This window comes from Megalops cyprinoides, chromosome 18, assembly GCF_013368585.1.
Source record: "Megalops cyprinoides isolate fMegCyp1 chromosome 18, fMegCyp1.pri, whole genome shotgun sequence".
NCBI classification, from domain to species: Eukaryota; Metazoa; Chordata; class Actinopteri; order Elopiformes; family Megalopidae; genus Megalops; species Megalops cyprinoides.
In genome coordinates this window covers 680,212-693,937 of record NC_050600.1, presented here as the reverse complement: position 1 = coordinate 693,937, position 13,726 = coordinate 680,212, and the positions used below count along the sequence as shown (strand labels likewise).

The 13,726-nt window shown below is 51.9% G+C and overlaps 1 protein-coding gene across 1 annotated transcript; it reads right to left on the bottom strand.

Moving 5' to 3' along the window:
• Positions 1-2,904: 2,904 nt before the first annotated feature.
• Positions 2,905-12,858, bottom strand: khnyn (KH and NYN domain containing). The gene is made up of 10 exons (XM_036551724.1): positions 12,416-12,858; positions 11,876-12,149; positions 8,147-8,281; positions 6,888-8,045; positions 6,283-6,698; positions 5,904-6,034; positions 5,190-5,286; positions 4,825-4,932; positions 3,821-3,922; positions 2,905-3,323 (listed from the first exon to the last, which is right to left on the bottom strand). Exons 2-10 carry the CDS (start codon positions 12,119-12,121, stop codon positions 2,906-2,908), a joined length of 2,811 nt encoding a protein of 936 aa, XP_036407617.1. The 5' UTR covers positions 12,122-12,149; positions 12,416-12,858; the 3' UTR covers position 2,905.
• Between the last annotated feature and the right edge of the window lie 868 nt (positions 12,859-13,726).

The window sequence follows — 13,726 nt, the reverse complement described above, 5'->3', positions numbered from 1 at the left end:
AGTCCTTTGTTTCAGTTGATAAAACTCAAATTTCACTGCTCTTTGACTCTCCTGAACCCGGCGTGTCTCTTTGCAGGGCTCATCAGAAGGCCTCTGTAAGGCTGTTTGTTGCTTTCTGGCTTCCCTGCCGTTTTGATTTGTCTGAATTAGTTAGAATGAGATCATGATGAAGCTCCTCGATGTAAAGCCAACTTTAAGTGCAAACAGCTGGCAGAAAGAGCTTGTTTATAGGTTATGATTACTTTGGTGCTTCCAGTTATTGGTGCCTTTTTGCTATCTGGTCTTAAAATGACAGCTGTGCTGTTAGTTTGGGAGAGCAGCAGACAGAGCAACTTACTACCTTACTACTACTAACTTATGGTAAGGAACTTACTACCTCGCACTGAGTGGCATCACTATCCTTCAATGCTACATATTAGCAGGGCCTACCCCAAGAATTTCAATGCTCAGTTACCCTGTGTGATCTGTGCAAATGACAAATAAAAGACATAAACTCACCATCATTCTGCCTCAGCCGCTGAACACACACAGGAAACCGCCTCTAAGTACTAATGTAAATACTTCAATGCTTTAGCATCTAATTTACATCAGTTCAGTGGTCCCAGCAGACACACACATGCAGCTGATGGCGTGGTAATCATTTACTGTTGGATTGATTGTAGCCTGTTTACATGCAGAGGCAAAAGCATATGTTTCTCACATATATTTCTGTTTCAATATCCAGTGAATAAAGACGCTCAGAGCTCACGGTGTTCACACAGGCAGACACCTATGAGGACAGGAAGCCAAAGAAAAACACAGACATGTATCTGATAGTCCGTTATTTATTAAACACATGGAAAAATATTCTGTGGAAAAATACTCTGCCAGCAAAAAACTCCTGACTGGACTGCTTGACTGGACATCCCACACTGAGAGTTATCTGGACAGGGCTGGAGGGAGTCCACATGCCAGGGTTCCCCACTTACATAAACATAAGTCACAAAAAATGGTTCTTCTGCACAGTAGTTCATATGTTTAATTTTATGTTGCAAAGGCCACACAGACCATGGTACCACAGACCAGTTCCATGATGCAGATCAGATACAGGTCAGTGGTACAGACCAGCTGATCCCAGATCAGATACAGGTCAGTGGTACAGACCAATTGATCCCAGATCAGATACAGGTGTGAAGGAGAGCCTTCGCCACCTCCCCCTAGAAAGTAATTGCTAATTGTCAATCGTGTATTAATCATTGTTAATTGTATGCACATGTTGGCAATTTGTAAAGGAACCAGCTTATTGGCTAACGAGCCACACCTCACTAACTGGAAGGCAGATGAAGTACAGGTGTGGCTGCTGAGCAGGAGGGAGGCTCGCCGCGGCCGCGCTGGTGCCGCGCGCAGGCCGGATTCCTTAGTTTTGTTGGATCATTTACGGGAGAAGTGTGGGCCAGCTTCTCTACAACAGGTCAGTGGTATGCACAACCTGATCCCAGATCAGATACAGGTCAGTGGTACAGATCAGCTGATTCCAGATCAGATACAGGTCAGTGGTACTGACCAGCTGATCCCAGATCAGAGGTACAGACCCTTAGAAGGAAATCATGAGAGAAAATCTACTGAATGCACAGTAGCAATAATTTCTCAGAGAAGATTAAAAATCCTTTGAGCATGATAATGGCCCCTCCCCACTCTCTGGCCCTGGCGAATAGGGTCTCAGATCTGCACAGCTCTGCTGCAGACAGTCGCTGATTGATGGGTTGATCCAGCAATAGAGGGAAAGAGAGAACTGATTTAGCAACTATCCTTCCATCCTCTGTCTCATCACTTACAACCCCCCCACCACCATTCCTACTCCCTCCCTTCTCTAGTTCTATAGCTCTCTCCCTCTCTCCATTTCTTTCTCCCTCTCTCCCTCTCCCTCTCTCTCTCTCTCCTCCCTCTCCCTCTCTCTCTCTCTCTCCCTGTTTCTCATTCTCCCTCTCCCTCTCCCTCTCTCTCTCTCTCTCTCTCTCTCCCTCTCTCTCTCTCTCTCTCTCTCTCCCTCTCTCTTCATTTCTTTCTCCCTCTCTCTCTCTCTCTCCTCACTCTCTCTCTCTTTAAATGAAAGACATAAATATTCAACACATTAAATGACTCTCACGACCATTCCCATTTCCCAGAATGCAGTGCTGTGAACATGCACACTGTGTGATGTAGGTTTACTCACAGGCAGCATGGCCTCTACAGACAGGCTACTTATATTACAGTCATTTAGCAGGTGCTTTTATCTACAGCCACAATGTTATCCATTTATACAGCTGGATATTTACTGAGGCAACTGTGGGTTAAATACCTGGCCCAAGGGTACAGCAGCAGTGCCCCAGCAGGGAACTGAACTGGCAAAGTTTTGCTTACAAGCCCTACTCCTTAAAAACTATGCTACACTGCCGCCCCTGACTGCCACACTGATGTCCTGGTCCTGTGTAATTCAGTAGTTCACTAGAGATTTAATGTAATGAATGGCCAGTTCAGGTTTAAATTAGATGGCATTTGAATTTAAAAATGAATTTGAATTTGAATTTGATATAATGAATGGCATAACTGCAGCTACCACTAGTGAATGTGACAGTTATTCTAAGCCATTTAATATGCATGTTTTACACATACTTTCACTGAGAGCGCATATTTAAGGTTATCAGCATTGAAATCACTGAGCTCCAGCACTTTCTTCAGTTCAAGCACTGCTACCACCCTCTCTCTCTTCTCTCCCTCACTCTTTTTTCCTTTTTTCTCTCTCTCTTTCCCTCTCTCTCTGTCTTCCTCTCCCTCCCCCCTCTCTCTTTCTTCCTCTCTCTCTCTCTCTCTCTCTGTCTTCCTCTCTCTCTCTCTCTGTCTTCCTTCCCCCCCCCCCCCTCTCTCTCTCTCTCTCTCCCCCCCCTCTCTATCTCTCCCCCTCCCTCTCTCTCTGCAGCTGCAGTATGATGGCAGAGAGAGTGTTTCCGTCAGTGATGGTGGGGTTGCACTGCAGAGCCAGGGTCACCACGCTGTCCTGTCCCGGGAACACCTTTGACAGACTCTCCCTCAGACTGGATGTTTCTGCTACACTCCTCTCTCTCCTGCCCCCCCTCTCTCCCTCCTCCCCCTCCTCCCCCCTCTCTCTCTCCCTCCTTCCCCATCTCTCCCCCCCTCTCCTCCGCTCACACTCTGACCCTGTGGGAGGTTTCTGCGCTGGCAGGAGGCCCCCTGGTGTCCGCTCACGGTAGTGCAGCACCTCTGTCTGGGCTCGCCTGGGGGCCGTTGGGGGCGGTGAGAAGGAGGGGGCCACACCGGCGTAGGTGTGACTGCTGGGGACAGGGGTTCTGAGAGAGAAAGGGAGAGACAAATAAGCTTTACTTCAAAGTTCAATAAATTCAAGCAAGGGCAATATTCATTACAGATCACAAAGAGCTGAATGACAGAATAAATGTCAATAATGTCAGGAAAGTGGCACACCGGCCCACTAGCAGCAGGTGTATCTGCAGTGTGGGGTTGTGTTTGGGGGTGTATCTGCAGTGTGGGGTTGTGTTTGGGGGTGTATCTGCAGTGTGGGGCTGTGTTTGGGGGTGTATCTGCAGTGTGGGGTTGTGTTTGGGGGTGTATCTGCAGTGTGGGGTTGTGTTTGGGGGTGTATCTGCAGTGTGGGGCTGTGTTTGGGGGTGTATCTGCAGTGTGGGGTTGTGTTTGGGGGTGTATCTGCAGTGTGGGGTTGTGTTTGGGGGTGTATCTGCAGTGTGGGGTTGTGTTTGGGGGTGTATCTGCAGTGTGGGGTTGTGTTTGGGGGTGTATCTGCAGTGTGGGGCTGTGTTTGGGGGTGTACCTGTGTTTGGAGCGGAGGAAGTCATTGAGATGGGGTCCCCTTCGGCCCAGGGGGTCATCTGGCACCATAAAGTGATCCCCAACAAACGTGTACTGAAGCAGTCTGCAGAGAGACCAGGCTGTTACCATGGTGACTGCCTCCACCCCCTCTCTGTACCCCCTCTCCCGCCACCCCCTCTCCGTACCCCCTCTCCCTCCACCCCCTCTCCCTCCACCCCCTCTCCGTACCCTCTCTCCCTCCACCCTCCTCCGTACCCCCTCTCCCTCCACCCTCCTCCGTACCCCCTCTCCCTCCAGCCTCCTCCGTACCCCCTCTCCCTCCACCCTCCTCCGTACCCCCTCTCCCTCCACCCCCTCTCCGTACCCCCTCTCCCTCCACCCCCTCTCCGTACCCCCTCTCCCTCCACCCCCTCTCCCTCCACCCCCTCTCCGTACCCCCTCTCCCTCCACCCTCCTCCGTACCCCCTCTCCCTCCACCCTCCTCCGTACCCCCCTCTCCCTCCACCCTCCTCCGTACCCCCTCTCCCTCCAGCCTCCTCCGTACCCCCTCTCCCTCCACCCCCTCTCCGTACCCCCTCTCCCTCCACCCCCTCTCCGTACCCCCTCTCCCTCCACCCCCTCTCCCTCCACCCTCCTCCGTACCCCCTCTCCCTCCTCCGTACCCCCTCTCCCTCCACCCTCCTCCGTACCCCCTCTCCGTACCCCCTCTCCATACCCCCTCTCCCTCCACCCTCCTCCGTACCCCCTCTCCCTCCACCCCCTCTCCATACCCCCTCTCCCTCCACCCTCCTCCGTACCCCCTCTCCCTCCTCCGTACCCCCTCTCCCTCCACCCTCCTCCGTACCCCCTCTCCGTACCCCCTCTCCCTCCACCCTCCTCCGTACCCCCTCTCCCTCCACCCTCCTCCGTACCCCCTCTCCCTCCTCCGTACCCCCTCTCCCTCCACCCTCCTCCGTACCCCCTCTCCCTCCACCCTCCTCCGTACCCCCTCTCCCTCCTCTGTACCTTTCTTTAACGATGTCTCTCCATGCAGGAGACTCGGCTGAAAGGTCCCTCAGGTTGTCATTTGTTACGATCACTCCATCTGTCTGCTGAGCCAGCTGCAGCATGAACCTGCGAGAAACAAGCATCATCATCATCACCATCATCATCATCATCATCACCATCATCATCACCATAACCATCATCATCATCATCATCATCATCATCATCATCACCATCACCACCCTCACCACCATCATCACCATCATCAACATTATCATCTTCGTCACCATCATCACCGTATGGACTGCATGCTTTTTGCGCTTCTTACCCAAGCGCCAATGTACACTTGCACAGACACGGGATGCAGGAGGATGGGCGGGGCTAACCTGTCATCATACGAGTTGATTCTCTTTCCCTCCACCTCTCTGGAAGGAGTGAAGGAGAGCAGCCCAACATTCTGCAGCTCAGCCAGGTACTGCTGTTCTGCGGGACGGTAAAGCACAGCGCTCAGGTGTGTCAGGTACGGGACGGTAAAGCACAGCGCTCAGGGGTGTCAGGTACGGGACGGTAACGCACAGCGCTCAGGGGTGTCAGGTACGGGACGGTAACGCACAGCGCTCAGGGGTGTCAGGTACGGGACGGTAACGCACAGCGCTCAGGGGTGTCAGGTACTGCTGTTCTGCGGGACGGTAAAGCACAGCGCTCAGGGGTGTCAGGTACGGGACGGTAACGCACAGCGCTCAGGGGTGTCAGGTACTGCTGTTCTGCGGGACGGTAAAGCACAGCGCTCAGGGGTGTCAGGTACGGGACGGTAACGCACAGCGCTCAGGTGTGTCAGGTACGGGACGATAACGCACAGCGCTCAGCTGTGTCAGGTACGGGACGGTAACGCACAGCGCTCAGCTGTGTCAGGTACGGGACGGTAACGCACAGCGCTCAGCTGTGTCAGGTACGGGATGGTAAAGCACAGCGCTCAGGGGTGTCAGGTACGGGACGGTAAAGCACAGCGCTCAGGGGTGTCAGGTACGGGACGGTAAAGCACAGCGCTCAGGTGTGTCAGGTACGGGACGATAACGCACAGCGTTCAGGTGCTTCATTACCTTTGATCCTCGGATCTCTCTTCTGTCTCCACTGGGGAACAAACGCGGTAACCCTGCGGTGACCTCGGTTCCAAAAGTACTGCACAGCCAGGGCAATCCCACGACACGAGAAAAACTGACCCAGGCCATGACTGAGAGAGAGAGAGAGAGAGAGAGAGAGAGAGAGAGAGAGAGAGAGAGAGAGAGAGAGAGAGAGAGAGAGAGGGGGGGGGGGGGGGGAGACAGAGAGAGAGAGAGGGGGGGGGGAGACAGAGAGAGAGAGAGAGGCAGAGAGGATTAAGGATTGTAGGTGGAGGAGTGCTCTGTGGTAGTGTTGCCCACCGTATGCATTTAGGTGAGACCTGCTTACTGCTGTGTCCAACAGCACCTGCTGTTTTACCTCATGGCGACGTTGCTCCCATCGATGATCACCTGCCGCAGGTGGGGGTCGCCGGGGTCATGGGCCAGCTGAAGTTCAAAGGGCGTCTGCAGGCCCTCGAGAAATCGCTGCTCGCCTGTGACGATGGCTGCCGTAGCAACATCCACGGGCCACGCCCTGTCCTTCCCGGCAGGGGAGGGTTCGGGTGGGTAGGTGGACTGGGGGGGGCCTCTGACGGGAGGGGTGCTGTTTCTTTCAGGGGGGGGTGTGTGAGTGCGCTGATGCTGGGCTGCACTGGGCATGTGCGATGGAGCCACACCCTCCACAGCTCCAGGCACTGCTGAGACCAGATCCACAGCGTCTGAGCTGTGCATGTCAGCCTTCCCCCCTCTTCCTCTCCCTCTCCCTCTCCCTCTCCCTCTCCGCCCACCCCTCTCTCCCTCCCTCCCTCTCCGCCCACCCCTCTCTCCCTCCCTCTCTCTCTGTCCTCCCCTCTCTCCCTCCCTCTCTCTCTGTCCTCCACTCTCTCTCTGTCCTCCCCTCTCTCCCTCCATCCCTCTTTGTCCTCCCCTCTCTCCCTCCGTCTCTCTCTGTCCTCCCCTCTCTCCCTCCCTCTCTCTCTGCCTTCCGTTTTCTCCCTCCATCCTCTCTTCACTCCTCTCTCTGTCTGCCTCGGGGAGCTCCCGCAGGAGTTGCTGTATGTGGGCGTGGCTGTCCCTGCTGGGGCCTCCCTCTCTCTGCAGCTCCAGCAGCAGCTCTCGGGGAGACAGCTCGGGTAGGTTGCTGTACACCTCCATGACCCTCTCCTCCTGGTACCCACAGCTGGCTGCTGCTCTCTTCAGCACCCCCAGAACAAAGTCCTCCCCAGCCTCCCCGTCCGCCTCGCTGTGGTTGTTGAGGAGAGTTGTCTGGCCTTCTGTCTCCCCCTCTCCTCCTCCCTCACGGTCCTGTTCTTGTTGGACCAGGTCCAGAATCTGGGAGGCCTCCTTCAGGCCTGTGCGGGACAGAACCCTCCGCACCACACCCTCAGTGTATCCCATTGCTGTGAAGAACTTCAGCAGCAGCCCAAACTCCTCCCTGTGGCCCAGCTCTAGGAAGCCTCCCTCCTCTTCCTCTTCCTCTTCCTCTTCCTCCTCCTCCTCTTCCCCCACTTCCTGGGGTGTGTGTCTGTGCCGCTGCACCACCGTCCTGTCTGGGAGGACGCGTAAGACTGGCTCCCCCAGCTCCCCCAGCTCCTCCCCTTCCTCTCTGTTGGCTTCGGTTCCTGGGATCTTCAGGAAGGGGAGGAGCTGGCTTGTAGAGAGGGCTGGATACAGGTGTCTGCTGGAATATTCTGGAACAGCCCCTGCATGGGTGTGACGGTCAGCCTGGCGCAGGTCCAGCTCTCCATTTCTCTGTTCCACTCGCTCCTCCAGCGCAAGTCTCTCCATACCCCTGACCTCAGACATCTCTCTCTCCTTCTCTGGATCTCTCGCTGCGGTGGGTGGCCGTTGCCATGGTCCCCTGGCTGGGTCCAGTCTGCACTCCCTGACCAAGCTCAGCAGGGCTTCCTTCACCTTCGCTGGCAGAACCAGCAGGTCCAGAGTGTGCCGGTCATCCCACCTCTCCACCAAGGACTTGAAGGCCCGACGGGAATCCAGGGTCTCGCTTGCTGCTCCAGCCCCAGCCTCAGCACCCTGCCCCTGGGTGCCCTCATAGTCCTCCACCAGGTTCAGGATGAGGGAGTAGGCCCGCACCACCGGCTCGGCCAGGCCGGAGACGACCAGCACACCTGGTCGGCTCACCTGAATGTCAGAAGGAGAAAGGGGTAAAGCGAGGGAGGGGGAGACAGAGAGGAAAGAGACTGTGGACTAAGACACAGCTGCCCCCTCCCCGACCACCTCACCTGGATATGAGCACAGGTGTTTTTCATCAGGCAGTCCACAAACAGCCCACTGACACCACAGAACACGGAGTGCAGACCCTCTGGGTAGGATACCTGCTGCTGCTCCTCCTCGTTTAGCAGGCCCTTCACGAAGAGCTAGGAGAGAGGGAGAGACAGGGGGGAGAGAGGGAGGGAGAGACAGGAGGGAGAGAGGGAGGGAGAGACAGGGCGGGGGAGACAGGGGGGAGAGACAGGGGGGAGAGACAGGGGGCAGAGAGGGAGGGAGAGACAGGGGGGAGAGAGGGAGGGAGAGACAGGGGGCAGAGAGGGAGGGAGAGAGGGAGAGAGAGAGAGAGAGAGGGAGAGAGAGAGAGGGAGAGAGAGAGGGAGAGAGGGAGGGGGAGACAGGGGGGAGAGAGGGAGGGAGAGAGGGAGGGGGAGACAGGGGGGAGAGAGGGAGGGAGAGAGGGAGGGGGAGACAGGGGGCAGAGAGGGAGGGAGAGAGGGAGGGGGAGTAGGGGGAGACAGGGAGCAGAGAGGGAGAGACAGGAGGGAGAGACAGGGAGCAGAGAGGGAGGGGGAGTAGGGAGAGGAGGGTCTCAGTAAAATGGTGCGGCACATGCACAAGACTGGACATCCAAAATAAAAGGAAAAGCCTGGATGTGACCTCCTGCAGCAGCCCTGTCTCAGTCAGGCCCAGGGCTAACAGGCTAATATGCTAATATGCTAATCACCACAGTTACACACATCCAATCCACAATGGATGCATTTTCAGAATGAACAACACCGCCTTTCTCCGTGTAACATATAGCCCTAACCCTAACCCCTTACCCTAAACCTAACCGCCTTTCTCTGTGTAACATATAGCCCTAACCCTAACCCCTTACCCTAAACCTAACCGCCTTTCTCTGTGTAACATATAGCCCTAACCCTAACCCCTTACCCTAAACCTAACCCCCTTTCTCTGTGTAACATATAGCCCTAACCCTAACCCCTTACCCTAAACCTAACCCCCTTTCTCTGTGTAACATATAACCCTAACCCTAACCCCTTACCCTAAACCTAACCCCCTTTCTCTGTGTAACATATAGCCCTAACCCTAACCCCTTACCCTAAACCTAACCCCCTTTCTCTGTGTAACATATAACCCTAACCCTAACCCCTTACCCTAAACCTAACCCCCTTTCTCTATGTAACATATAGCCCTAACCCTAACCCCTTACCCTAAACCTAACCGCCTTTCTCTGTGTAACATATAGCCCTAACCCTAACCCCTTACCCTAAACCTAACCGCCTTTCTCTGTGTAACATATAGCCCTAACCCTAACCCCTTACCCTAAACCTAACCCCCTTTCTCTGTGTAACATATAGCCCTAACCCTAACCCCTTACCCTAAACCTAACCCCCTTTCTCTGTGTAACATATAACCCTAACCCTAACCCCTTACCCTAAACCTAACCCCCTTTCTCTGTGTAACATATAGCCCTAACCCTAACCCCTTACCCTAAACCTAACCCCCTTTCTCTGTGTAACATATAACCCTAACCCTAACCCCTTACCCTAAACCTAACCCCCTTTCTCTATGTAACATATAGCCCTAACCCTAACCCCTTACCCTAAACCTAACCGCCTTTCTCTGTGTAACATATAGCCCTAACCCTAACCCCTTACCCTAAACCTAACCCCCTTTCTCTGTGTAACATATAGCCCTAACCCTAACCCCTTACCCTAAACCTAACCCCCTTTCTCTGTGTAACATATAGCCCTAACCCTAACCCCTTACCCTAAACCTAACCCCCTTTCTCTGTGTAACATATAGCCCTAACCCTAACCCCTTACCCTAAACCTAACCGCCTTTCTCTGTGTAACATATAGCCCTAACCCTAACCCCTTACCCTAAACCTAACCCCCTTTCTCTGTGTAACATATAGCCCTAACCCTAACCCCTTACCCTAAACCTAACCCCCTTTCTCTGTGTAACATATAGCCCTAACCCTAACCCCTTACCCTAAACCTAACCCCCTTTCTCTGTGTAACATATAACCCTCCTTCGTAGGGATATCATCTTCCTCTCAGGATTTTTGGACAATTTTTTATTCATGCAGTAGACGCTCATATTCAGAAAGAAACTGACTTTTACACATTACATATACATATACATATACATATACATATACATATATTGTATATACATTACACACCCGCATATTTACTGAAGCAGGTCCGTTGCTTTTGTCATGATCAGAGGGAATATTAGACAGTGAAAGGAGTCTCCCTTGAGACCCTGTCATAAATGAAAACAGTCCTTCGTGCATAAAGCTACAGAGATTAAGGGCAGTCAGTAAAAAGACAGAGCTCTCCAGAAGATCCAAGGAGTCCAGGACATACATCACACATTTTTCAACTAAAAATCAGGGCAGCTAGTGGATCTGAATGATTACCTAGAGGTCTGACAATAAAAATTAAAAATAGCTACAGTTTTTATGTTTTGAAACATCTTCATTAAAGACAGAATGTTAAGTTTTAAAAGGAGTAAAATGATCTGCCCTTTTGTATCTAACCGTGTGCTGGCCTTGGGTGTAGACTACTGACTCTCTTATCAGAAGCTCTTGGCTGCTGGCCCAGATACAACAGAGGCTTGCCAGGTACCATCCTGTACACTGCAAGGCCCAGGTTTTCTACACACTGTGGGTTTGTAAAGCTAGTACTGAAGCCTTCAAATGATTACATGTGCCTGTGAGCAGCATCTATGCCGGTACAAGAGCCAAATAAAGCAACGTTCAGAGCCAGTTTGGCAGCTTGCAGTGGAGCTGGTACACGGGTGAGTCGGGAGCAGTGCTGGCAGCGTTAGTGGCAGAGGTACGATCAGCTCTGACTTCAGACAGCGCTTTGCCTCTGGCTTCACAGGGGAGTGTGGATCAGCCCTGCGTGGCCTGTGGACTGTCTGTGGCAGCACAGCCATGATTCTGCATCCCTGCAGTTTCCCAAACAGGCTGAACAAGATTTAGCAGCCACTCATCTGGAATGGCTGTCTGCCAACGTGTTGGTGCTGGATCGCTAGCTACAGAAGTTAACATTAGTGTTTCAGTGTTTTGTATGTAAAAATACAGGGGGCATCTAGATGACGCGAGTCACTACGACAGAAGCACAACCAGGCAAATTCTCTCCAACACTGGCTTTCTGAGAGCGAATCTCCACCGGCTCTTACAAAGACTCCGGGAACTATTCTTCGTCTCACTTTGGGTTTCATTTCACCCCCTCTGGATACAGTGCTCTGTAAAGCACCAGATAAAAAAACAAGTACAGAGTTGATAGTTTGATGATTGATCGACCGATTGACTGACCGATGAGAGATCTCTGAGACAGGAAGAAAAACACAGCGACAGGCTGTAGTGGCACGTGTGACTACAGATAAACAACCCGGTGACAACTTTATGACAACCGCCACTGCTCTGGGCCAAGATGGTTCCTATTCAACACACTTTAGGAAGAGTTCTCTTAAGAAAAGATATTAAACTACACATGTACACTGTATGTGTTCACATCTCAGAGATGTAGCGGAAGAACAACTGAGGCAGCAAGGGAAGGAAGCCACAGGATGGAGAGACCAGGAGAAGGAGGGCAAGAGAGAGCGACAGAGACATGACTCCAGGTGGTGTCTTCAGTGTGGTTCACCTCACAAACCCCCCCGCACCACCAAGCCCGTTACCTGCTGGAAAACATTTAATCAGCACTGACAGTGGCTCTCACCTTGGCCTCCTCCACCTCTCTCCTCCCTCCTGTCAGTGTCAGCCAAATCTGTCCATCATGGGGTAGCCCCGCCTCCTCCTCGCCCCCGATGTGGAAGCCCACCTCAAACACCCTCTCCACGATGGGTGTGAGTGACAGGAGCCTCCCGCGAGCCACGCCAGGGCAGGCGAACTCATCCACACACTCCTCTCCCCCCCTCCTCTCCTCTCTCCGTGGAGTCTGGAGTGAGGGATGAACTGAGGCCATGACAGAGGAGTGTGTCAGACAGGGGTCACTGGGTGAGGGAGAGAGAGAGAGAGAGTCCACACGTCAATGGCTCAGTTTCAGCCTAGCTTTTTCATTAATGTCATTTAGCTGCCCTGTGACTTACTTCACATCTCCACTGAATGTCAGTGTGTTTCTGAAAACGGGAATATTTTTAGTGAAAAAAAAAACTGTTCTCTTGATGTTTCTTCTCTTTTTGGATTTACAGGGAAACGAGATCTGACGTTAAGAAACATTAAAGCGTTTAAAACACAGTTTCGCTTCTAAAACCCTCACCTGGTTCTTCATCTCTTCCTCAGTAAATGGTAAGTTTCGATTACCCCAGTCTTCCGCATACAGTGGCTACGACGGTCCAAAGTGCACCACAAAGACTTGCTGATTATCTCTTGCCTTGTCGCTCCGCTCCCGCTCAAACTAAACGTCTTTAATGTTATTTCGGAACATAAAAAACGATATTTTAAACGAAATCGTATGTGAAGAAGAATAGCACATCCGCCTTATTTCATGACGCGTGGGTTATTGTTGATAAAACTGAAACTTGTCAGCAAAAGAGGGGTAAAGTACCTAATATATGCGCACATACAAGCGCAACCAGATCTAATTACGCATTGTGAGCGGTGGCGTTGCGTTTGGCTCAGTCAGCTAACGCGCGATTGTCGTACACTGGCTGCAACAGGTAATAAGGTGAATTACACATGAGTTACTGTGTATAGCCAGCCGACAACAATGCCATTGGCTGTTATTCTGACAGTCACAACCAGGCTATATTAAAAACTGCTTACTTATTACCAGTCGAAAATTAGAGTTTATTTAAAATATGGACAAAAATATGTGGACGAACTTTTTAAACAAAAACGGCCAACTGATCACCATGGCGACGCGAGTAAAGGGCTAGGCGCATCTACACCAACACGGCACTCCGATCGCGGCCGGACTCCGCCCGCTTCACCAAATTACGCATCAGAGAGGGAACTTCCACTGACGTCACGCAACAGGTTGCGCGCTTCCGTTTCCATTCGGCTGAATAAACGTGACGTTATGGCTCCTTATTCTTGAAGCCACAAAATAATACGTTTTACTCTCCAAAACAATAAAAAAAATGAGTAGAACTAATTTTCTTCTTAAGAAAATAAATATTACCAAATATTATGATTTGTATGAACTGAGAAATGTTGTGTTGAAAATACATTATGGTTATCATATTATTTTGCTTTTGCATATAACTCTGGTGTTCAATCCCATTTTGTGTTACTGTCTACCCAAAGTAAGAGCCACAGCAGCGTACGGCTGTCAACAGACAAACAGCACATCAGTTGCATTGTATGATAAACCGAGTGTGTTTCATTCCGCTGCAAATGATTCTGCTCATAGCATGAACTGCGCAACAACCCGCGCTGGTAACGACGGGAGGCAGATCATCTCCGTTTAACCGGATAAAGGTTCTCCGCCATGAAGCAGCACGATGGGACCACCTTCAACAGCTAATTTACATTTAAATTTGTGTTTAATATGGTAACTTTACCTGTATGCATTTCAAATTGAATAACTGCAATTACCACACGGATCTGAGATGTCCTGGACCGAAAA

Excerpts from the sequence above, each read along its gene's own strand:
- khnyn (XM_036551724.1), bottom strand. The coding sequence starts at position 12,121 with ATGGCCTCAGTTCATCCCTCACTCCAGACTCCACGGAGAGAGGAGAGG. Across the intron at positions 6,035-6,282 it reads GGGAGCAACGTCGCCATGAG|TCATGGCCTGGGTCAGTTTT; the intron begins GTAAAACAGCAG and ends TCTCTCTCTCAG. Across the intron at positions 5,287-5,903 it reads GAGAGATCCGAGGATCAAAG|AACAGCAGTACCTGGCTGAG; the intron begins GTAATGAAGCAC and ends ACCGTCCCGCAG.